Source organism: Euprymna scolopes, chromosome 18 (genome assembly GCF_053919585.1).
Source record: "Euprymna scolopes isolate OS-2025 chromosome 18, ASM5391958v1, whole genome shotgun sequence".
Lineage (NCBI taxonomy): Eukaryota > Metazoa > Mollusca > Cephalopoda > Sepiida > Sepiolidae > Euprymna > Euprymna scolopes.
The window spans coordinates 44,877,620-44,904,955 of NC_136499.1; the positions used below are offsets into that span (position 1 = coordinate 44,877,620).

Sequence of the window (27,336 nt, forward strand, 5' to 3'; positions counted from 1 at the left end):
GTTCACATGTCTACTAGGTGCCATCAGTTTCAATGTTGAGAGTGGAACTGACCAAAGATGGAGTTACTAGTAAAGTCAAGTAATATTGAACTTCAATTTTTTTTTTTTTTAAATAGGTTTTTGATGCAAGACAGAAAAATAAGTTTTAACTAAAGTTAATTCTTTTAATCTGGTTGTGAATGGCTTTGTAGAATGGTAGTTACTCTCAAGGCTGTAGAGTTTGAACAAAACACCTGTTGATCAGACTCCTGAAGTTTTAAAAACTCAAATTCTAACCAAAAAGTCTTCCACAAATTTATATAATACTATAGCACTGATAATTCTGCTGGCTTGTACATTAAATGCGTCAGATGTCAGAGAGCGCAAGAATAGAGGCAGCAATCACCATAGCTGTCCCTCATTAGTAGGGCTGTGACAACAGCATATTTCGTTTTGAAAAGAGTATATATCCGACACAGACACAGTTAATCAACCAATAACCACATCACTCTATAAAAGCATACAAGGTATCAATGGATCCACACTTTAGAGTCAAAACAATGAAAAGAATATGCTGTTGTCCTAGCCCTACTTATCAGTCAGGATGGTAATAGCATTTTGGTTTTAGCCCCACTAACACTTTACTTTTTCTATCCAAGTCTTCAGTTGGTCACATCTGCATTTTTTTCAGTTAGCAGGTGTGATTGGGGCTACCAACTTGCAGAAGAATTCTTTTCAAGAGCATCGAAGAACATGGCCAAACCACCAAAGTATCCTTTTAAGATGGGTCACTGATGCTGATAATAGTGTATCTTGTGCAGATGGTGTGGTTTGAGATTTGGTCAGAGAAAAATGCATAGGATATGCTGAAGACAATACATGTCGAATACCTTGGGTTTTGTAATAACTAGTCCAAACAATTATAGAAATATACTGAATGGATTACCAAGTTTGTTTTGTCTTGGAATACTTTCATATTTTTCTGATGGGAAAAGTGCAAAAAGGTTATTTACATATCTCGTACAACTGGGTTAGCAGGTTGTCACTCACTGCGATTTCCTCTCAGTGCTCCATGTATGTAATTGCAATCTATGAATAGATAACAGTAACTGACTTTTCTCACTGATATAAGTACTCAGCTGGAACTACATTTTGGTACATATATAATATCTACATCTAGCATAATGTATTACCAAGAATGCAAATGTGTTTGTGTGTTGGAGGGTGGGGGCGATTTTAGTTTATCTTCAATCGTATCAAGAAAATTGGGTAAACAGACACACAATATCCGGCCCCCCTACACTTACAGGATTGCAATACACAAACATTTCTAGAAAGTAGGTAAAGGTTTTCAGATAAGACAACATTCTTATTAGTTCATACCATAAGACAACTTAGTTTCAAGAGCTAAAATAGTGAAATTCCCTTCAATTTAAAACTTACAATATTGCATTTATTTTGATTGTAAACAAAATGAAATTTCTTTATTAAAAGTAATTTTTTGCTTGCATTCTTTATCTTTTTAGGATACTTTAAGTCATTTTTGGTGAAGGGTAATTTATTTTTTAATGTTGGGTACAATTGTGTATGTACATAAAGATAGTCTAAAATAAATAAATAAAATATATATATATATATATATATATAAGCCACTTGGCAATATGGTGGACTTAAGTTGTCTTAAAAAAAAAAAAAATTTGCCCCGTTATCAAATTGTTTCCATCTGTTTTTACATTAACTAAATCTGATTTTTTTTTTACTTTTAAAATAAAAATCTAAATAATTGTCTAATTTACAATGAATCATTACGAGAATGCATCAGCTGTTGAAATAAAATTTAGATTAATACTTAAAGTTGTACTCCATATCACTTTTGCACATTAGAAACTGACCTTGTGCTTAACTACTCTTGTAGGGAAACAAGTAAATAGTGACAACTACCATAGATGGTAGTCGGCTGAATAAAAATATCTGAACTACCCAAACTCCTGCAAAAATTTGCTGACCAACTCCTCTGCGAAAAAGTTTATTGTAAATGGTATTAATGTATAATAGAACGCAACACGTTTGATGCATCCAGATGATCCACTCAAAACAAAAGCATATCTACAACAGCATAAGCATTTGATGAAGATTTTATAATCGTCTCAAGTCTAGAAAACGCATGGAAATTCTTTTCTTTAAAATACAAAACATTACTGATGTGTTGGGACAAGAAGTTCATGTTAATCATTAGAACGTTTATTTTAGAATACTTTTAGACTACTGATCAAAAAAAGTTGCCCCCCCCCCTTCCACAAAACACAGGTGGGAGTGAAGAGAGACTGGCAACACATGTCATGCCTGCTGTCCCCGGCATACTAAAGGGTGATTATACAAAGAGGTTTTAATTAGGTCATGGGTTTGACAAACACATACACCCTTTAAATAATTTCTTAATTAGTATTGTTGACTTGTATACATGACCTCATTGCGATATGCCCATGGGACACTCCAATTCATTCAGTGGAATTGACATGCCATTCACTTAGGCTGATGAGGTTATTGCTTTGTTTGTTTTAATGTTAGCTGTATGGGTAGTGTTGGATATTGACCGTGGAGGCATCTTATGAATGCTGTTATATTGTCAGGAATTTTGTTTGTTAATGATTCTTTGATGTAAAATCTAAATGAAGGGATTCCTTATTAAATAATTGAATGTTTTTTTTTTTTTCCTTTTACTTATACTCACCCCAAACAAGACCGATTGCTACGAAGATATAAAAGCTACTTTGAATTAGAAACGATGCCTACAGGAACACTAAGTAGGAAGTTGAGCAGCGAGTCGTCTGTGCATATTACAGAAATCTTTGCACATTAGTGCAGTCAGGAAAGGGAATTCAAAAGTCCAGCAGTTCAAGGGAAGCTATTAGTGTGGAAAGCTTTCCAGCATGAAGGGGTGGGATTTTGCTACTAAACTGGTTTGTTGGGTCTATGTACATTGAAATGGTAAAGGTGCAATGAGTTCGTCAAAGCACATTCTATTAAAAATACTTGTAAAACAGGCAAAGGAATGCAACATTATGGTGATATGACAAACTTAAACTTTTTCTGGCATCAGGGGACCTCTAAAATGAAGGTGTGGGATTTTGGTGCTTGTTGGGGGATATTTACACCAACGGGGGCAGCAGTGCTACGAATTCATTAGAGCACATTTCCATTCAAGAACTTTTAAACACAGGAATGCAACAATGATGGGGCAGGGGTGAGAGCTTTTCTTTGTATTTTATGTTATATTGAAGTTTTACTGTATACTGAAAATAATTTTTCTGTATTGGGATTTAAGATGATTCATTGGATTTGTATACAATTTACATAAGTGAAATATGAAAAGCTACTACTACCAGGTCTTAATTTTGCATAGGTTGTAATTTATTTAGGAAGGAGATGTGTGTGGGAAGGGAGGGAGGTCATTGCAAATCAATAGTATATCGATTGTAAAGTTGTAGCCTGTATATTCTGGACCTCATCTTATGATCTATTCAAAAGTTCATTTTTATATTATTTTAAAGAATTATTTTATTTTTTTTTTTTACATTTGATTTTAGATGGAAATTAAAATTTTAAAATAAAATATGCCAACATTTACCAATTCTAATATTAAGTATAGAAATATTTTAATTGAAAGATGATTTGTTAATGGCAAAACACAAAAATTGAAACCGTTAAACTTCATGGTTCTTTTAACTTATGCCAGAGGTGTATCTTAAAAGGAATAATAATAAAATCGATTTTGACAATTTTTACAAGGATTTAAAAGACACCCTCCCTTTCATCAGTAAAAATTCTAGTATTTTTTCAAGAGTATACTTGGATATTAAAATTAAATTTGTCCTCAATATAACTTTTTTTTTGTGGTAGATTCTTCCAGGTTAAAAAAAAAAAAAAAAAATTTTTTTAAGTAAACAATTTTTAGGATTTGTACTTGAAAATCGACATCTAATCAAATATTTTTTTTATGCATAACAGTTTCAACAGATTCTTATTCAGGATAAAATTTTGATAAAAAAAAAAACAAAAAAAACTTACGGTTCCTGCTGTATCAAGAATCTCCAACATACACTGCTGTCCATCAACTTCAACTTGCTGTGGAGGAAAAAAGGGAAAATAGAAAGAACATACATTTTTATATTTGATAAATAGAAAAAAAGGAATTTAATAAAATGGGGTGGGGGAAGCTTTAATGCAAGAGTGAATAATTTTTTAAACATTTCTATTTGATATTAAGTTTCTGAATTTTTGAAATGAGGATTAATAATTTGGATTATTTCACAAGGACATGACATAGCGGATAAAGTACTAAGTAAAATAAAGTAAAATTCTGTTCTAAGTGACACTCTTTTGAAGGTCCAATCCTCAGTGGTGACAAAACTAAGGATACAATTGCTAATTACTCAAGAATTAAATAGGAGTATGTTAACTGCATAGATTAAATAAAAAGGTTCTATTTGAAACTTTGTGCAAATTCAAGAGTACAAAGATTCCTGAGTTTGGCAAGATACATCTGAAGAAGGCCAGAGGTTACAGACTGAAATATTGTGAGATAACACTCAACATAACACTAAATGAGAACAGTATTCCAGATACAAATACTTATTTCTATTCCTTTTGCAATAATAAACCAATACTCAATAAAAAGTAGCCAATAATATTTCAATTATTAACAACTATAAAACAAATTGTGGAATCTGTCACTTTCGGCGCTTCAGTTAAGTTTGCCAAAACCAGAAAACACAAATACAGCCAACTAACCGACCATTTCATTTTTCAATCTCTTCGGTAAACGTCTGGATCCTTGGGCCCAATACATCGTTTACTGAACAAAGGAAAGAGAGTCCGTTGTAGGAACAAGCCATAAGGGATTGCTTCGGTGTCGAACACATCTATTTATTCGAAGCAACATGATGTCCATTATAAAGTTATCTTACAATGTTCAAGTTTTGATGAAGACAAAACAAAAAAAAGGAACTAAAGCAAACCAAATATTGTTTAACTTTCTTTATTCAGATTGATGATAAAGGTTTAGCTTTTCTATTTTATGACAGACTAGCAGTTCAGCCCAGCTTTGCTCGGGCCCTGTGTACTGTTCATAACTATGTGCATATATATATATATATATATATATATTAAAAAGTTTGACTCGGGTCCAGGTAACTTACATCTAAAATTTCAAGTGCTTGGACCCAAAATTGGCAGAAGAGTTTAGTAGAGTCTGCAAAGGTCAACTCTTCAAACTTTGACCCCTTGGTAGCCAAATATTCGGCCAAAAACCAATTAAAAAGCTTGCCCTATGTTTGAATACACTATATGTAAAATTTCTAATGTCCTGACCAAAAATTGGCTCAAGTCAAATTTTTATTTTTTATTTTTGACCTCAATTTTGACCCCTTAACATTTGCTTTGGGCTCCAATCAAGTTTGATCCATGTGCAAGGAACCTACATCTAAAATTTCAAGTGGTGTGACCCAAAATTAGCAGAGGAGTTTGGTAGAGTTTTCAAAAGGTCAAAACGTTGAACTTTGACAACTAAATTTCTGGACAAAAACCGATGAAACATTTTCCCAAATCTGAATACCCCTTATGTCAAAATCGAGTCTGTAGGCTGAAAATTGACAGTAATTTTTAGGGAAATGTACACACAGACAATTTCACTTTTATAGATATATAGATTAATCATTTTGGAAGTTGAGGAGGAGGAAGAGGAGGGAATCAAACTAATAAACTTTATGGGTATCGTTTTTGCCTATGCACACTGGATGACATCACAAAACAAGGACATTCACTAAAACAGATTGAAAATCTGTCATGACACCAAACGATTAACACCATCTATTAAAACAATATCAACAATCCAAAGTGTTACAGGTCATACAACTGGACAATGTATTGCCTATCTTTCTGATTCATCACGAATGATTTGAAACAAATTGTTATTTTAGCCAAAGTAGAGAGAAATTGTCCCCCCCCCCTCCCAAACCTCGGATTGGCACACAATTGTAAACAATAAACCTGAAGTGATTATAGTTAAACTTTAATTTCATCATCTACAGCACAAAATGATAAAAAATACAGTGTATTCATCTTTTTTTTATATATTCTTTTATTACAGAACCATTTCAATTTAATAGCAATAAAATGCAATGGATAGTTGTTTTTGTCTAGTATCAGTGCGTTTGAGACCATGGATGATGACTGCAAAGCACTGCAATATTTGAAGAGAGTTAATATTAGGATTTGCACTAGATGAGAAGAAATCATAAATTTTAGCTCAAGTCAGTGCTCTTTGAAAACAAGAGAAAGAGGTAGGATCTTCATTACTACTAATACAAGCAGAACAATGGACAACTTACAAAAAGGTCAAGAAACTAATCAACAAGGTCAAACACCTGTTAAACCAGGAGGGCTTTGATACTTAGACAAGAATACCACATCATGAAGACCAAATTCCTTCAAACTGATTTCCTTGGATGTGTTTTTAGTGAAGGTCACCTCAAGTTGTTCCACATATTCGAAAAGGAACTCAGCAGCTCAATTCAAATGGCTATATTTAGTTGCTATCAACTGTTGCCAGTTGGAGAGTGCTGTAGCAGGACTCTGCTCAGTGTCACATTTCTGAGAAAACCCAGAAGTGGTTATCCGAGAACTTCCCAGATTTTATCAGTTCCAGTATCTGGGTCCCTAACTCCCCTTACTGTAATCCAGGAAATATGAGGTATGCAGTTTGAGAAACACCAACTATTATCCAAAATATAAAGGACAAGCAGCCAAAATTGAACTAGTGTTCAGACTAGTCTCAAGTTCAGGTCATGCCTGGAGGAGGTTCAGAACAGTTTCTTCAAGTGAGATGTATTCAGCAAAAGATCTAAGAAATGCACTTAGAATTTTGAGAATATATCAATTATTGGCCGACAAATGACATTTTCTTTTCTGCACATTTAACCTGAACACCCTGTATTATAAGTAATCTCAGCTTCTTTAAAATAATTTTAGTAATTAAAATTTAATTATGAACTATGAACAAATGGTTTACTGAAACAGTTTAATTTACAATTAAGATTATATTTCTTGAATGTCTACATACATAGAAAAAAAATTTAATCTAAACGATATGTCAAAAATTAAAAAAGTAAACAGTCAAATACAATCTTTACTTTTAACCTATGAAAGCGAAACTATTTGCATACATTCTGTACATATGTTGGTAATATACTTGGTAAGAATAAATCTCTTGAATAAACATTAGATAGATCTCTGAAATTGGAAATTGATTAGTGATCATCAGTCAGTGCTTAGTCAGTGCAAATCTTAACCAGTAAGCGACTCTCGGTTTGCAAGGCCACTAATACCAATTTTATATTGAGCATCTGGCATTGCCAAAAAGTACTAACCAGGCTCAATGTTATGTCATTTTAGTGATTTTACAGCCAGCTTCAAGCAAAGTTTGAAATCTGGTTTTTGGAAGGAGTCAGAGTTTTAAGAATATTAAAAGTCAGTTGGATTTTTGAATCTTCAAAAAATTAAAGTCTGAATATTGGAAGACTAAAATATAGAGTTGGAGATTTTGAAATTCTAGGTGTCTGGGAGATCTTATACCTTTCGACTCCACAACTCTTATGTCAACACCATTAGCTGTATAGAGATATAGAACTTCAAAATGTTTAAAAATTGTATATTCACGCAATTACATTTACTTTTACAGAAAACAATTTGAAGAAATATAAAATGAAATCTTCAATGTCCTAAGGTTGATTAAAAGAAATGTTTATGAAGTTTGACAAGCATAAAGGAATTTAAACACTCCCAAATTAATTCTGTTTGAATGAGAACATTAATATTTAATTTGAAAATATTAGAAAACTAAATGTCACAAAATATTTTAAGTAAAATCACTTCCCCCACCCCCAAAGTTTTGTGTAATGTACCTTTTTTAAATAATTTTCTCGTTTTGCTAGTTAGTATCAACCCTGAGGAGTTGGCCCCTGTGGAGAAAAAAAAAGTATACATCACATTGATGGCCGTTATGTGTTCACATGGTTGGTTGGTTGTTTTTGTTTTACGGCATATCAACCCTTTTCAGGTTATTTAATGCAGAATCCGGTGATTTTGAAAATTTTTTTAATAGAATATATTTGTTTTTTGCAAGTCAGTTTCTATTTAACGAATAATTGGGACCCTAACAGGTACTACCACTCTGGGTCAGAGTGGACCTGGGAGCAATGGCAATTAGAGGGTGGCTCAACACTCCCCAGAGCCCGCAAGCTGGGGCCTCACCATTGGATATAGTTTAAGGTCATATCTAGGACCCCCATTGAGGGACTTTTACCCTCTGCAGGGAGGGGGGGGCAGTCGGCGTATTCTAATGCCCCACCGACAGGGCCAATTCACATGGTTGGTACAAATTTTAAATAGGAGCTGGGATAAATCTTTGAAAAATATTCGATAAAGATTTTTAAAATTTTAGAAAATCAAATGTTAGAAAAAGATTTTAATATTTTATAACATTGTTTTCTAAAATGTTAAAATTAATCTTACAAAATGTTTAAAAAAAAGAAAAAAGTGACCAAGCTCCTTATAGTGTTGTCATTTATAAAAGTCCTCAATATCTGTGATAGAGCATATACGGATCTAAGTTTAAATGTAGTCAACAGAACACTGACATGTTTAAAATTCCAAACTGCTTGTTCAACAATTCATTTCAAAATTTTGTAATTGATACGAGTTTCCTGTTAACAACCGAATTTTCTTAGCAGCTGGGAAGATTTCATTAATTTTATAAGATTTCTCATCAGATGCAATGACTCCATGTTAAATAAATCCCAAAAACATTCTTGATAAATGCTAGTCATTGAAAAGTTTTATAATATTTTGACCTTTTCATTTTAACAGTAATAATGGGAGAAAAAAGACTTTCTAAGCCATTTTAACTCCCCTAAAAAATGTTTTATAAAATTGCAACTTATATTTGACCAACAAATCACAAATGTGACATTTCATTTGAACTGATTACACACGCAAGTTGAATTAATGTTTGTTTCCTTAACCCCCCACCCCTGCACCCATTCACCTCGATTTTAATTACAAAATACACGTTAAAATATTCTTCAGTTTTGGGATAGAGTTGTGTTTGAGAAAATAAATCAATTTTGTTTTAATTTCAATTTACTCATTAACCCATCTACTATATTTGTTTATTACTCTCACACTAGCTCACTGTTGTTTAAACCCCCACCCCAGCTCTTATTCCTCACTTTCATCATTAACAGTGTTAACAATAAAATAAAAGTAAAACAGAACATCAAAATAGTCCATTATAAACAATCTATATGATATTCTCCTTGTTCCTTCCTTAGTCTGTACGTTACAATTACAAAAAGGCCAAATCAAATTTTTGAAGGCGAAACTGCTTAAAAAAAAAAAAAAAAAAAAAAAAAAAAAAGAAAAAAAGCCAAATTTGCAAAAATTTGCTTAAAAAGTCAATCTGTCAACCCTGGACATGACTGAACAACCTCTCTTTGATGTAGTCCCGTTTTTTAATATCAGAATATATGATCATGGTTGTAATGGTGCAAGAAAGGAACTTAATTTTAACGTGCAGCGACTCTTCACTGAAGAAATCAGCAAAACGTTACGTAAAAGAGAACATTCAACAGAAACAGGGAAGAAAAAATTGTGAAGAGGTGCTGAACTGAAGTAAATTAAAGATAGTCTTTTACAATGTGATTTTATTATTTGTATTGAACTGTATCACAATATTACTTTCTGCATATTTATTAATACTTGTTGATTTATCTCATTTAGACCAGTTCTACATTTAAAATACAATGGACACTATTTTCATAGAAATGTTAAAACTCACTTGCTGCATGTTAGCTTTTTCCTGTCCGAAAATCTAATTGTGCTACCCAGAAAAATATCAGCTTTACAAAACATTTGATTAAATATTTATCATTCTGTGGAATTTCCAAGGATCTTATTAGTAGAAAACATTACAAAATTAATACCATTTAATATATAGCCAAGGAGGAAGAGAAACTAGCAAATAGATTAATTTGGAAGATAATATTTTTTGTTTTTAATTAATTTACAAAATCTTGGTAATGTTTAAATATCACGGTCAAAAAAGAAACAAAGAAATAAACACTTCATTATAGGCATTAAAGATAGTTTTATGTTTTTAATATAAATTACTAAATGAGGAATCATTTTCTATTAAAAGTCCAGTTAGTATTATGCATCTAAAATTGAGAAAAGCACTTTGAAAAGTGTCAACATTATGTGAATAAGCTGAAACAAACTAGCCACTAAATTTGGTGTTTAAATAAAAAACTCAATTCCTTAATATAAATTAATATTTACAAAAAAAAAAAATAAAAATAAAAAAAAAATACTGCCTATACTCCTCAAACCGTAACCAACATTACTAAAGTTTCATAAAATAAGTCAGCTAAATTGTTAAAAAAATTAAATAAAACTTATTTTACAGCAAACAAGTGATGCATTTAAGGTCAAGAAATTCAACCACAACAATATTTAGTTATCTTGAGTATAATACACAGGCACGTGTTCATTTAGCCAATTTATTTTGGATATTGTATTGTTTTTCATTTTTTAGCAAAACTGTTAATGGAGGGATAACTCAGGCAGTGCTTTTTTTTTTTTTTTTTTTTTTTTTTAATAGAGAACAAGTAGTAAGAACAGCTACAATTACTGGGAGAGGCTACTTATATATATAGGAAAGCTGGGTTGAAAAAATAGGACACCAAATGCCAAAAAAGCCAGTCATACATTAAACAGCGAGGAGGGAAGGGACAAAATGGTGCCATAGTTCGGAAAGAAGAAAAAAAAATTGAAAGTTGAAACCTTCTCGTAGAGATGCTGAGAATGTAAACTTCATTTTGGTTTTAATAATTATTCACATTTTAACTTGTTTAAAAGCTGAATTTATGAAATTAGATGCCACTTTACTGTTTATGGTTTTCTACACATTTTTGTGGAGATAATAGGAATTAAGAAAAAAAAATGCAAAATTACAAACACGTTTATAGAAGTTAAAGTGAATTCTTCTGTATACATTTATAAATGTGTGTGCTCAATAATAAATAGAGCTGTATAATTAATATAAAACTAAATATGCAAACATTTGACTACACATCTGCAAACATTTTGATTAAAGCTTAAATGCAAAGCTCTTTGTATAAACAAAATCGAGCACTGTTTGACTGCTGATATTGTTTAAACAGTAAGATTTGGTTTTTGTTTGTGCTAATGATACAGTGGATACATTATAGTTGCATCCTGGGTTCGTTGAGTCAGCTATTTCCAACAAGCTGACCACGTCCTGAACAAGAATGGTGATTCAAGGCTGCTTCTGTTATGAGTGCAAGCCATTTACAGTTTCAATGCCAGGCCACAAAAGGTGGAAGCCCAGTGTCCTGAGCCAGATTTTAAGTTGACCACCACGACCAGCCTGGTGGTGGAGCTGGATCGACAACTTCAGATGAAGTCACCTGGGTGTCGACGAAGGAGGTGACTGAACCAGCAAAGGAGAAATTGAGGGTGGGATCCTGCAGCGAGTGCGAATTGTACTGTTGAAGATAAACTGTTGCCAGCAGACACTGAGGATGCAGTAAAGGCAATGATAGTCGAACACTGCCAGTTTGCATAGGTTACTTGCCCACATAGGCCAAGTCTCTATGGCACACAGGAGAACAGTGCAGACAAGAACCTGGTAGATTCTGACTTTGGTGTTCAGCCTTATTTCTTTTTGAGACCAGAACAGTGATCGAAGTAAAAAAGTAGTATAAGCATTGCTGATGCAGTTATGTCTTCCTCACCTTGGCCTGTTGCGGTGATTATAGAACCAAGATATTTGAACAGATTGACCTCTTTAAGGGTTTCAGTGTTTTTCATTTGAAATAAAGCCTATTAGTAACTTTGTCCTATTGGCGTTTATCATCATGCCGATCTTTGAGGTGTACAATTGCATCTTATCAATGGCAGATTGAATGTTAGTGAAGCTTTCATTCAATACGGCAATATAATCAGCGTAGTCTAAATCATGTGTAGATCATGACTTATTGCTGTTACACCATAAAAGTTGGCGAGGGTGTTCGATGGGATTCAGTTGATAGTGTAATTGAAGAGCATAGGTGAGAGAACGCATCCTTGCCAGATACCAGTGTCAAAGAAGCACGATCCCTGACCATAAATGCCAACTTTAATGCACGTGGGGAGATAGGCTTTGATTAGGGAAGCAGAGGATACAAACCCCAATAGTCAGGGGGGGGGGAGAAATAGCCACACTAAAATCTTGCAAGTCAACCAAGATCACATAAAAATCAAATGATTAGGGAGCACTTAAAATTCCCAAAGATCGCCAGAAAGTTCCTTGATCATTTGATTTATGTGGCGATCTTTGTTAACCTGCAAAATGTGATTTGAACCTACGTGGTTTCTGCTTGTTGTGATACTTAAAATCAGAAGTATTCAGTCATCACCCTTGATCTACCAATGACTATAAGATGCAATTTGTGTAAAAATAGCAACTTTTCCACAAGAACTGATCCATTGTTATCAATAACTTTTATGGAAGTCTCTAACAGTGTATTGACAATGATGGAAGCGTTTAATTTTTAAAACTTAGTGAAATAAAAGATATGCACATTCAGAAAATAGAATTTTTCTTTTCATTATTTTTTTATTTTGGTCTTTTATATAACCTGTTTGATCATTTTGGTTCACCATGTACTTGCTTTTAAAGTTTTAACCAAGGACTAAACAAACTAGACAATGAATCACAAATTTCTGCATTTCACGCACGCACACTGAGGAGTGTGTGTGTGTGTGTATGTGTGTGTGTGTGACTGACTAAAGATAGCTGAATAACTAAGCTTAAATTCCAATGAAACCATTGTTTCTTACATTGGCTTGAATAGTAATGAGAGTCAGGTGATAAGTTTTAACATTTTAAAAAGAAAAAATTTATGAAATGAAAAGGATAAACAAAGCTTAATTAGAATTTTATTTTCTATACTTATTTTAGTTAAACTAAAGTCATAAGACAACTATCAAATATGAATGTCTAAAAATATTTTGCATAAAATACCTGACAATTTGAAACAATACAACTCAAGCTACAAATCTCATCTTTGGTGTAATTATCTAAGGAGATCGTCAGGAAAACCTGGCATGAGGATAGCTTTCCCTACAAATAAACCCTTGTCGAATATTTAAAATAACAGTAATCGTGGACCAAATAAGATCTCCTCGGTATGGCTAACCCACACTGGCTTTTACAAGGAATGGTGCACCTTCTCCACGTGATGTTACCTCAAGTAAAAAGCACAAAGCTGGATACTCCAGATTAGATTAATTGTTGTCTTGGAATCTGGTAAGACCAAGATACAAGAAAGCTATACAACATTTAAATGATCAATTGCAAGAGGAAAATTATGTTCTCAAAATGTTTTAGACGTAAAGGAAAAATTTAATGGATTATTTGAATGTGTCTCAGTGTTGGCCCCAGAAAGGGAGCCTCATTGATTTCTGAGAACTGACTAAGATAAAAATGAAAGTAACTTTAAGATCTTTACGATTAGCTCCTAACATCAAGTAGTTTCATGCCTTGTTTTGAGTGATTACCATAAAAATAGTGTTATTGTTACTCTTATTTATCGACCCTATATTCGAGGAGAAACAAAATACAACAGAAAACTTCAACCACTGATTGAAGATTTATTTCCATGACAGGAAGAGTTTTTTTTTTTTTTTCCCTCTCAATCAACAAGATTTTTTGTTTTTTTTTGTTTTTTACAATAAAACATCATTATATATTGTACAGTAGATAATTACTTCTGCAAGATTTAAAAATTTCAATTTTTATTTTTTCCCTTGTGTTTAAGGGAATTTCAAAAAATTAAAATTAACTGATATTTAAAAAAATTTTTTTTTTAAAATGAATATTTTTTTAAAATAAAAATAATTTTTAAATAAAATTCCTAACATGGAAACCAATAAAAAAACAAACTACCTTAATGCTTATATCAGATCATGAAAGGTCACCATCGATTTAGTTTAAATGGATGAAACTTACCTTTCTGTAACTGTCTTCAATTGTAGGATCATATTTCTCCACGAATATTCCTTGGACAAACTGGACAGTCTGAAAAGAAAATAAATTTGTTCAGACTTTTTTCGAAGTGAAGTAAATTTCAGCTTAATTATTACTAGTGAAATAAAATAAAAATTATTACATTAATTGTATGTTCAGGTTGTCACATAATGATACATTTTAAATTTGGTTATGACTTGTGTAATAAGCATTTTGTACCAAGACATTATCCAAGATTTGAATATTCCATTCCGTAGATGTTCATTATGACAAAGTACATTCAAACATTCATATCAAAGGACATGGCTAAATATGGCCAATAAGAACAGTTGATTTGCATGAGCCTAAAATTTAAGATTTTACACTGCAATCATGTGGAGCAAGTACCATCACTAACCCAATCTGGCCCTTGCTGAATATCCTCCTTGAAAGGTTTAGGCATGCAGCTAGGTGCCCAGAAAGAGCTCATTCACAAGGTATTTATCCCTCTTTATCTGATAAGTGAAGATTTGTTTGCGAATAGAGGAGCTAACAAGGCACGACAATCATGACCTGCCAGCATTATCACGCCCATAAGTAATTGGTCCGACTATAGAATCTGGATCATGTGATCTAACCCAAGATCAGCAGAAGCGAGTTAAAATGGTCAGAGATGCTACTAGTAAGCTGACAACCCAACCAGGGTTATGGCAGTTAAAAGCAACTGAAATGAGTGCAATCTTTATGGATATTTGTGGTTTAGATCCACAGTGAAGCACTGTGCAGGGTTTTCCTACAGTCAATTTCACAAGTAGAATCTACCCGGATTATATCAGTATGATCAATTGATATCACTAAATATGAAATGTGCAATCGTTTTCCAGTTTTAATTCATTTTTTTTTGATTGGCAACATCTTGTTGCATCCACATGTATCAAATGAGGTTATCTAATTTGGGGGAAGCATTAAAATATACATTTTAAATGAGGAAGAATTGTAACCATGAAGATTAAAGTGACCCACATTGGTGCAATCAGATGAAAAGAATAATTTAAGAGTTACATCTTAATATATAGTATACAGATGCAAACATTAGTTTGTAATCTTTCTGCTAATTTTTGTGCAGCTTTATTGCCAGTCTTGTCTTAATTTTAATCATTTTTCTTTCCGGATAATTGATTATCAACAATTTTGAATCCCCATATTTCTAGGAGACATAAAGGTCTTCATGGAACAAGAGCTGATAATACAAATATGGAAATTTCAGACTTTCTCAGTGAAAGCAGGAGGATGATAAAGTTCAAAAAGGAATTGGAAGAATCAAGATTGACAACAAGGCAACATTAAAAAGAGAATAAAAAAAACATTGTGGATTTGATATCTGAAGTGTCATCAGCAGTAAAAGTGATGTCTTGCTGCCATACTTCTTCAGGTCCTCAGGCTGAACAATGACTATATCTATTCCAAGTAAGCCAGTGAAATCCAGGATCAACCAGGTATGTCACATGTAGCAACAAGAATCAACACCCTGTCATATCAGACAGAAAACCCAGGCCTGGCTGTCAGAACTGATCACATTTCAGATATCTAACCTTCCATCTAGCTTCAGTACAACCCCTAACACATCTAGCTGCAACGGGAATGAGGAGCTAAAGGCCAAGATCAGAGATTTGGAGAACGTAAATTATGAGGTGACAAAAGTCGGAGGTGAATTACAAGATTGCCATAAGTCTATCATCAAAGCCAAATGCAGGTTTGAGTGAAATTGGCAGGAAGTCATGAAGCAAACAGTCAAGTTTGAATAAATTTCTTGAAACAATTCTCACTTTTTTTTTTTATGATGGAGGTTATCAATCAGGATCCCATTGGTGATATACAAGAGATTTTGCACGTTTATGCAAAACAATCATTTTGATGCAGGTTATCAAGGGCCAAAATACATCAGTTGCAATAAGAAAAAAATAATTTTATACTTTGCTCTTTTGAAAAAAGTGGGAGGAGGGGTCGTGGATAGTCCATTTTAAAACCGTCTCAGAAATTAGCAAGCCAGACGAAATTAAGGCCCGGTTATCAACTAAAGTAGACAGTGAAAAATTGGTGAATATAAAGAAGTTTTAAGTTATTTACAATACTGTGAAAAAGTGAAAATAGGTGTTAAAAATAATTTTTTTAAAAATAGAAAATTTAAAAAAAGGACCCCACCCAATCAAATATGCAACTTCAAATAAAGTTAGAAATTCTTTATAGCAAAAAATATAAGTTGCAGAAAGACTACAAATCTAATAAATTAGAATAAAAACATTCAAAAAGGTGATCAACTAATTTCACAATTACTTTCATGACCGATATTGATTAGTGATAGATGTTTCGCTTGATCAGAAGAGAAACCCTTCAAAACAATTTTTATTTTAAGTCAGTACTTTTTTTTGGGGAAGCTGAACTGACCACGATATTGGATTGAATTTGAACTGTACATAGCTGTTGTAATCATGTTCATCCTGATCAGTTGGAGTCAGCTTCTTCCTTGCCTTACACTACATCCCTAACCATGATGGGCAGTTGTGGGCAAAGTCGCACAAGATGGCCAACCAATTGCGATTCCACCATTGAAGGTCAACCATTCGTGGACCCCAAGATGCAGTCACCCCCACCCTTCTATGGTTGTTGGACACTAATATACTTACATCAATTGTGCAAATTTAATAATCTGCCATAGTCTCATGGTTTCAATCAAATTGTTCCAGTGTACTAAAAAGGAGGCATCTATGGTGGAGAGTTCTAAAGTTATACTTCTTGAATGTGAAGTTGTCTACAAAACTCATTTCTAATCTGGAAACTCAGTTTTATTGAATTAAACACATTTTTAGTACTTATTTTAAAAAGTAGTTGTAGGTATATCTTTAACTTGCAAGTTCTGTAATACTTAAACTTTTGCAGTAAAAAGATTCTACATATTTTCTAACGCTCACAAATGAAAAACATTTTGAATGCCAACAATCCATGCGATTTAAACTGGGATTTAAATATTTCTCCGTGGAACTATCAGAATACCTATTCAGGTGGGAATGGCAAAAGAATTTTTTTTAAATATGCACAAAAGGCTTCTCTAGAATTGTTAAAGGCTACATTTAAATATTTTATTATAAGCATCTATTTTTTTTAAACCTCTTTTTGAGGAGTGGGGAGATATCAAGTTAAAGCACTATTTTGCAGGGGTGATTCTGCATTTATCAACCCAGATTTCCTCAAAGTTACTAGGGTGTGCCCAGCAGATGATGGAAGAACCGGAAACGGCCGGGTGAGTCCTATTAAGAAAAAAACAAATTGTTACATCCTCCTCCTCATGTTAAGAATAGTTACCACCACAGAAATTCATTAAATAATACATTGGGGAAAAAAGTCTTATCTAGAAAACTACTTGTAGATCGCTTCTGATTCTTCTCAGAGTTTGCCGGGCACAACAGAGTAACTTTATGGAAATCGCAGGTTGATAAAGGCAGAAGTACCTTTGTAGGTTCTAATCTTGTCTTGATAAAATATTTTAAAGAAAGCGCTTTTTGTCAAGGAAATTTCTTTTTATGTCAACTTAGGCAAAATTTATAGAAATAGTACAAGGTGACGTTTTCTCTTCAATTATTTTATTGGAAAAAAAAATATAGATCAAACCTTTGGCGTATACTTCAACTTTATCGAACTCCAGAGTAAAAAAAAAATGTTTTACAATGATAGAAATGGTCTATGAATTCGAATGAACAGGGGGGGAAAAAAAAAAAAAAAAAAAAAAAAGCAGGTATTGTTTGGAAATTAATGGTAATAAAGGTCTTTTGCTAGGAAAAAAAAAAGGTCAAAGATTCATTTTTTTTTTTTTGTTCCTTTTTTACGGTATCAGGCGACGTTGGGGTAAGAAAGAGGTTTGAACTGTAATGAACACGGTTTGAGCAGGACTGGATGGTAATAATGTTTATGATAACTATGGTTTTGGAAAATCCAAATCTTTTTAAAAGTGTATAAAAATGAAAAAATTCACTCGCTGAACATCAAATTTCATTTGTACAAAAAAAAAAGGTTAAAATGTAAAAGAAAGCTTGCCATTTAATATTCAAAAAGACGGTTTCTAAAACGAGATCAAGGACATCAACAGTGCTTAGTCTGACAATTCTGTTAAAATAAAAAAAATTTTTTTCTTTAGTTGATAGGTTAATCTCGGTGCAGCAGATACACTTTCCTCATTTTTAGATATTGCAAGTGAAAATGATTCTTCAAAACAGTTTAGAAGATCCACTCATTGAACTGTCCTCGTGCTAACTGTGTGTCCCTATATATATATAACCTTATAAATCAAATCTTTCTTTTAATAAAGTTTTATGGTTCCTCAAAATGTGCTAACCCCCAATTTCTATTAATTATTCTACAAATTATGTATTTTAATTTATCAAATATTTACATGCGCAAATTCCTCATCTTGTCATAATTTCACACTTTGGAACTGCGGAATTGAAATCCGATTCAAAACACGAAACCATCTTTATTGGCTTTTTTTACTCTCATCAAAGCAGTTTACATCCCTACAGAATATTCTCACATTTCATGTTAAGATTATATTAAGTACCACAAATCTGTTTTAGTGTGGGTAAAAAAAAAAAAAAAAAAAAACAAGAAAAAGTGAAATTCCCTTCAATTTCAGTTTGTGATAATGTTTTTTTCTTCTGACTTTTGCCAGCATTCACCCAGGATGGGTTGAGCCGGTTCCTCCCAAGAACACACATCTCCGAATGAATGCAGATCACAAAGCATTTCGCAGCAGTAAAGAGTCCCAGGAACCACAGTGAACAAAAAGACCTGGAGTAGGTTCAACGTCTGCTACCCATGATAATTTGTCTATTTTTGGGAGGTTATTTTCATAAGATAAACATTTTTTTATTTATTTTTTTTTTAAATATAAAATTCTATGAAATAAATAGATGACGGTGGTCTAGTAGTTAACAGCCTGACAATCTGGGTGTTCCAATTTAAAATCTAGTTCATTCCACAAAAAATCTTTCATTTGGGATGTTGGCAACCTTTCTGTGGCCCCTCCCATATGTACCCAATGTCTTTCTAGAAAGAAAGACAACTAAAAAATTATCAGGGAAACCAATGCCAAAAATAGAATCTTTGAATTCATACAATATGATGTAATAGCCCCCCCCCCCAGTTACTTTTTTTTTTTTTTTTAATTGATGTTTCAACTTAATGTACATGGCATGTGTGTATGCAAAAACAGACCCATCTTTAAAAAAAGAAAAAAAAAAAAGGAAAAAAAAGGGGGGAAAAAAACACTCGTCAATATGGTGGACTTAGAACTGGAAATCGTTTTTCAAACAAAAACGTTTGTTTTAGACATTGTCCCAAACGGATTATTTTTTATTGATTTATTATTAAAAGAATAATCTAATAAGATCTATACTGTGTTATGAATTATATTATGACGATTCAATGTGTTAACTGTTGAAGTGAATCTTACATAAGTCAAAGCTGTGCTTTTAATCATTTGTGTTTTCCAGAAATGACAAAATATTGAACAATGTTTTCAGCGAACTCAATCTAATAATTATTGCTTCTATTATGATTAATTCTACCACAAGATGACATTACATTTGTAAAAATTTTTCATTTATTCAAAGTTATTTCTATGAAAATTTGCTTCTGGGCAACACAAGACGGCAAATTTTCTAATTTCCAATATGCTTTGAAATCATAATTTATTAGAAAATTGTGATACCAAAATAAATGTTATTTTGCTTGACAAGGACAAAAATCTAGCCACATTAAGCTTTTAAATATAAAAAAAGAAGAAAAAAAAAAGACTATTTTCAGACTTGCCTTACCTTTATCCGTCTCAAATTATTATTGGGACGATTAATTGCAATCAGAAATAGGAAAATTTGAAACTTGGGTGTGGAATTGGAAAAATTTGTGCCTATTTTCTGATGCCAAAAATGATTTTTTTTTTTTTTTTTTAAATTTAATTTTGTTGAAAATTCACTACTGGCAGTAATAAAATAAATATTTATTGGTTTTAAACTTATAGTAAAACTAAAATTTATAGATAATCTATCACAAGTGCATTCATTTATACTTTTGAGGAAAAGTCTGCACATTCTACATATGTTCTTCCGGTAATTGGGAGGGGGGGGGAGGAGATAACTTTATAGTTAAGTATTTAGAGATTTATAAGAATCTGAATCGGTAATTGTATTGGAATTAGTAAAAATATTGGAATCGTCCCATTGCTTTATATATATATATATATATATATATATATATATATATATTAGTGTAGTGATTCAATGAATTTCAAAAAACCTTTTTTGAAGTGAAATGTTAGAGTTTCATATCAAAGATTTTTACTATTCTAAGCAAGACAAAGAATATTTTAGAAATTTAATCTTAACCTATAGTGTTTCGATGTCTACCATCTCATCAGAGGAGAGAAAATATTAGCAAATATTCATAAAGGTATGCACCCTATTTGCTAAAGTCAGTGAGACATGGAAAGTCAAAGTCAAAAATAATTGATTAATCAGAAGTCATATAGCAAGAGAATTTGAAGAAAAGGATATGAAAATTTTAGATCCCAATTGCGTGGTAAAATCCAAGGTGACCGTTCTTTAAAACAGTGAGGTAATAAGATCCAAGCTGTATATTGGGTAATCTTTTTACTCAATATACAGCTCCGAAATTCATACTAGAATTGCCTGCCAAGATATGGCATAATAAATGCAGTACTAAGTAAAATTTAGTTGCAACTCAACATTCCTCAGTGTGGGTAAATTTACTTAACATTTCTACTTGGTCATGACTGAATGAAAGCATGCTACTCCCATGGATTAAATAAAAGATCACATTCCAAATTCCATGCAGACTCCAGAGTTCAGAAGAAAGTCGGAGATTACATATCACCTTAAACATCAAAATAACACGCTGAATAATCCAAATAATTGATTTTCTTTTTTAAAATCATTAGCTATATTATGTAGTCCTGCCTGAACAACTGACAATTAAAATAAAATAAACTATAGTGAAGTACGTTGTTATAGTGCTAATAAAGTTTAATATGTCAGTTTAATACTTTTCAGGTCTAGCTTTAAAAAAATGTAATATATATATATATATATATATATATAAAAGGCAAATGTGCCCATTTTTTGTATGTCTCGAAAAGGCTTTTTTTTTTTGGGGGGGGGGGTTACTATCGCTTACAACTGTTTATATAGCCCCTAGATCATATGTACGATTTGCGAACGCGTGTTGCGTCTAGATTTACTTACGTCTATTTTTACAAAATTATTGCCATTTCAGCCAGTCTTCTGTTGGTTCAGCTTTTTTGTATAAAACCAAAACTAATTCAAAACTACTGCGCTGTTCCCGGCAATCGCACTGGGGAACGTCCAGAAGCAATCAGCTTTGATCAATGTGGGGCCAAATTCCTTATATCAGACAATTACTATTCAATCTGAACAATGGGGAGCTGCCCCCCCCCCCAACATCTTGGGGAAACAACCAGTCAAAGTTGCCCAACACGCACACCTCTAAAGCACCCGGGCAACGCCGGGTACCCCGTGCCAGTCTATATATATATATATATATATATATATAAAAAAGGCAAATGCGGCGCACGCATTTTTGTATGTCTCGAAAAAGCTTTTTCGACGATGGTCCCGGGGGGGGGGGGGGGGTACTATCGTTTAGAAGTGTTTATATATCCTAGATCATAATATGTACAATTTGCGAACGCACATTGCGTCTAGATTTATTTACGCCGATTTTTACAAAATTATTGCTATTTCAGCCAGTCTTGTGTTCGTTTGGCTTTTTTGTATAAAACCGAAACTAATTCAAAGCTAAGGCACTGTTCCCGGCAATCGCACTGGGGAATGTCCAGAAGCAATCAGCTTTGATCAATGTGGAGCCAAACCCCTTATATCAGACAATTGCTATTCAATTTGGACAATCCCCTTTTTATGGGAAGCTGGTTTCCCCCTCAGCAACATCTTGGGGAAACAATCAGCCAAAGTTGGGTAAACAAACTCAAAAGTTACCCCTGCAGTAAAAAGATAACTCCACTACTTCTATTTGCCCTCATTAATGAGGTCAAAAAAAGGAGCGGAGTTAAATTCAAATGTGTTTCAGTTACTCTTTATTGCTGGCCGAGCAGGTAACATGTCAGGTTTTTTGCACACTATTTTCCACCTTCGCCTGAAGGCTTCGATCCTAACTACTTACCAAAACTGTTTTTTTTTAAGCCCCCCCCTCCCCAACACAAACAACCGGGCAACGATTTTCAAGTTTTAACATATATACATATAAACAGGGTTTTGATTCCCCTGCCCAACACACACACACACCTCTAAACACCCGGGCAACGCCGGGTACCCCTGCTAGTGTTAAAACAGTTTCTTTCATGATTAATTTTGTTGAAAACAATAGCAGGCAAAAATGTTTGGATCATAATTGCCATTTAGGAAACAAAAAATAAACTGCAGTTTATAATGGAAAAAATTTGCGAGCAACAGTTGTACTTTGGAATTTGCATTAATAAAATTTCTAGAAAAATTAAAATTACACCTACGATCATTTTTATTTAATGTATTAAGTATAATTTAAAAAAAAAAAAAAAAAAAAAAAAAAAAAAAAAAAAAAAAGGTAAATGTTTGTCTATGCCTCCTGAAACGTGATTTTCACTGATGTTTTGGTTAATTTAAGTATACAAATCTTAAACAAAAAACTAAATGAAAAATAAATGTCGACACATTTTTTTTTTTTTTTTTTTTTTTTTGTGGATTTTCAATATTTTCTTTAAGCTGTGCTAAAACGTCAAGAAAGAATGTCACTAATGGAAAAAAGTTAAAACTCCCATTTTTTTCTAAGTCAATGAGATTTACCAAGAATTTTTTTTTTTTTTTTTTTTTTTGGAGGTGGGGGGAGCTTAAAGCTTCTTTGACCTAAATTAGAACTTAGGTCTAAATTTTATATCCAGAAATAATCAGATAAAAATAGATATTCACTGGCCCATGATTTTAAGGGGGGGGGGCGTTTAGCATCCTGACATTAATATTAAATCACCAAGACCTACACAGTAGAATTTTAGTTTATTAATATACTGAACATATGCATGTAACTGACTGGTAAAACCGATTTGCATATTGATTTACAAAAAATAAATTTCATTAATTCATTATTTGTTACCGTTTTCTAATTTAAATCTTTCATTTTATTAGTTCTATGTACACATTTTCTCACACTATAGATAGAACATTAATATCTCCTGCCCCTCCCCATAATATATATCATTAAATTCCATCATAATGCATTTCAGTTCATATTCATACACAAGTCGGATTAAAAAAGTATTGTAAATGAAAATATTTCACTTAAAATTTGTAAATTTAAGGTACAAGTGACCCAAGTTGCCTTCCTATTTTTCCTCATGTTAGGCACAAAGTTAATTTTTAATGAGGCTGTGGGGAATATTCAGTGGTACTAAAATTGATACTCTAGATGGAAGAAAAATTCCCAACAGGATCAAACATGTTTTCCATGAACAAAGTTTCTAAGAACTTACTACCTGCGGAACATGTCACAAGATAATCTAGTTGCTTCCAAGGGCTACACGATACCCTTCAAACCCAAGGTCAACAAATACTTGTCAAATCACCCCCATAAGTAATTAAATTTTTTTCATTCTATTCATTTTTCAATCCTATCATAATGTTCTTCATCTTTCAATTGACAATCACATTAACCATTATTCTAAAGTGCCTTTTAGTCTTACCCATACAGAGCCGGCACTTACCCTAGGTGGATTAAACCAGCTTCTTACAAAGAAGTTTCATGGGAAACTTAAATTCATAAGCAATCTCCAGTCACTTGTATATCATCGATTTTTGCAGTTCTTGCAGGGAGGTATCATCGTCTTTATGTATAGCAACTGGTATTCCCAAATGGCCACTCATCTGGTAATGACCAGACTGAACGTTTCTTAACTGTGGTGCTCTGGTTTGTAAGTGTGATTATGCTGTATATCTAGCTTCTATAAGTGGTGACATAACATTTTTTCCAGTTGAGTTGATGTACTTAAGAGGAACATTGATGGACCATTGTGTAGATAGGTACTTCAACTAGTGTCTCACACAAAAAAAAAAAAAAAAAAAAAAAAAATGAACATCTATTTATTATAGGAGAGCACCTGTTACCAGAAGCGACTTTAAAAAAAACAACACTCATTACTAACGATCTCTCACCATGTCGAATACCCTGACATAACAATTGAGTTTCCATCTCAAACTCATCAAGCCAAGTGTGTGAACCAACGGTTAACTGACCCATTTCACTGGGCGTTTCATGTACAGCACAATCCATGTGAAAAAGAAAAAGCGGTAGAAAAGGGGGAGAGCTGCTCTTTCAAATATGGTAAACTAGAATCCATTAGCTAGAATTTAGTTATAAGAGAATAACAGGAATGAAACTAAAGATTCTAAAAGAATTTTTCAAATGACAAAAACAAAAATTGTAACATGTTTAAATTCATATTTGCCACAGATAATGCTAAGACTACATATGGTGTAAAATCACTTGCTATGACATTTCTATAACTAAAGTGCAAAGGTAGGAGTGCTATTTACTTGCACCTCCCTCCCTCACCTTTAACAAGATCAATCTTTAATGTGGGAATATCCAGTTCCTCCAAAATGGGATATCTGGATGGAACAAAAATTAGTTTCATCAATTGAGAACAATTTCTTTTACATCCGTTGTTGAAGAGATAAAAGATACTTTTTTTTAATTACAACTTGAAGGTGGAGTTGTGGGCGGGGGTGTGGGGGGGTGGGGGTGAAGGAGGATTTTTGCAAGTTTTTTTTTCTTTAAATTTGGATGTCGACAAGCCTCTAAGGTCTGGTCAGTGCTTTCTCTTCCAGATCTTTCTATCCTCCTTGACCCTTCACAACAATTTGGTGCAGTGCCTGTCAATGCAGCCGCCATTTTTGGGGGAAGGGAGGCATAGTTAACTAACAATTTTGTGGTTGCAGTTTTCTTGATTATATGTGGTGTTCCTTTATTATTATTAATAATTAGGTACATGTTTAGATTCTTTTCCAACTAAAAAAAAACAAAAAAAAAACAAAAGCTTTTACAATGACGACTTATGTGTGCTGAAAACGAATATAACATTTAAAAGTTTGATATATGTTCGTTTCAGCACCCCTGAAAACCTATAAAAGTCGTCATTGTAAAGGATTTTTTTTTAGTTCAAAAGAATCTAGACATTGATATATTATTACATATGTATTCACTAAAATTCATTGATAGTCGCCATTTTTTAAACATGAGTATAGAAAAAAAAAACGCAAAAGAAAAAGGATTTCCATGAAATAAAATTTATCAAGAGACAGGAGTTGGCAGAGTAGACACCCTCCTCGGAGTAAGTGAATTTTAAAAACCGCTGGGAGAGAGAGATAACTAACTACGTCATTAAAAAATTGTAAAGCCATCATAAATTTGAGAAATGACTAAGTCACATCCGACTAATGTATGCAACCGATCACAGTTATATATAATTAAAAAAAATCAGGACAGAATTAAGAGGGATTTAGAGAAATTTAATATGTCACAATTTTCGAATTTTATTTTGCCCCCATTTTCATTTTTGGTAATGAATATTGCAATACTGTATACTGTTGCAAACAATACAAATTCTTGGTTTAATGGAATCCACAAGAATTTTTTTATGCATGCAAGCAAAATTAAAAATAAGTTGTAAAATAATGAAGCTATACACACGAGTAAAAAGGTGAACCAAAATTTGCAAAATTCTACTTTAACATTGGTTCATAATTATATTTTCAGTTCTAGATACCATTAAAAACTAGAGTCCGCTCTCAGTCTCACATATAAACAGAGTCTAACACGATTTTTTGCGTGTATTATAGACTAACACAACTTCAATATTTAATTGTTTTGACATAAAAATGGACTTGATCCGGCCATGTTCTTTAAAAACGTATATTTCAAATCTTATTGGATATAAAATCCTGATGGATATCTGATTTGCATATTTAATAGATTTTTCCTCCCACAAACAGAAGTTTTCCTCCTGTCATTAATTAGCACCTATGATATTTAGTAACATTTTTCGATTGAATGGATAAAAATTATCAATGTCGTAAATGGTATTAATTACATCAAAAAGATTTTTTACAAGTGCATTATTTCACTGAAATAATGCATTTATTCTATAATAAAACACAAACTTAGAATTTTGAACAATGTTCAAAACTCGCATGTAACTGGTCTGTGAAAGAGATCTCTAGATATAAAAAAAAACAAAAACATAGCTTTCTATTTGTTTATGAGAATAGCAGAGTGACAAAGTGAGAAACTTTTTGCTTTTTAAACAAATGATTCATCCCAAGTGTGAACAAACTCAGATGACTAAGAGTTATAAGAAATTCATTTATTAATTGTAAGAAATCAAAATGAATTAAATTTTAAAATTTATCAACGTAAAAAAAATAAAAGAAACTCAAGGTTAATTCCTATTTCAGTCACCTAAATTATTTAGAGTGAAATGATTTTGGCTCAGTTAATTGACCGATCATTTTGAGTGCATTAACCATACAAAAGTAGTTTCCATGTGTTAAGGCCACAGATGGTGAAATTGAAGTTTTAAAAACTCGTGCAATTACAATTTTTCTTTTATAGAAAAAAAGAAAAAACTATTAAGACAACATTTAGTTAAATTAAAAATTGTTATCTAATATATCAGGTAAGTGACGTTGTCAGTGTGAAACGTCACAGTTACCATTGCTCACAGGTTCATTTTGGCCCAGAATGGTAATACTTGTTAGGGCATTGGTGCTATTAGATCAGGTTGTCTTAAGATACTGGCTTTCTAATCAAAAACCCAAACATTACTGGGGACTGCCTATAAATTTATACTCCCTTGACACTTCCTCCTTTGTAGGAAGCCGAACCAACCCACCTACGGTGAATGCCATACAACAATGGTAAAACTACATGAATTGCCTTCTCATTCACCTCATTTTCAAGATCTGACCCAAACGACCGACTCTCTGCAGACCTAAAAAATATTACAGGAAAAAAGATTTGGCTCCAATGAAGAAATGATATAGGAAACAAGCATAGTTTGAAGGCAAAGACTAAAATTAAAATTTTTTTTAAAAATGAAT

The 27,336-nt window shown here is 32.6% G+C and overlaps 1 protein-coding gene across 6 annotated transcripts in view; it reads right to left on the bottom strand.

Annotated features, from left to right (window-relative positions):
- LOC145297609 (ras-related protein Rap1) overlaps positions 1-27,336 on the bottom strand; it is a 161,783-nt gene that overhangs the window by 35,258 nt on the left and 99,189 nt on the right. For all 6 annotated transcript variants that reach the window (XM_080143671.1, XM_080143670.1, XM_080143668.1 and 3 more), the window contains 2 exons: positions 14,111-14,179; positions 4,048-4,104 (listed from right to left, as the gene is read on the bottom strand). In XM_080143671.1, coding sequence (XP_079999797.1) covers positions 4,048-4,104; positions 14,111-14,179 — 126 coding nt within the window. The remainder of the gene's footprint in view (positions 1-4,047; positions 4,105-14,110; positions 14,180-27,336) is intronic.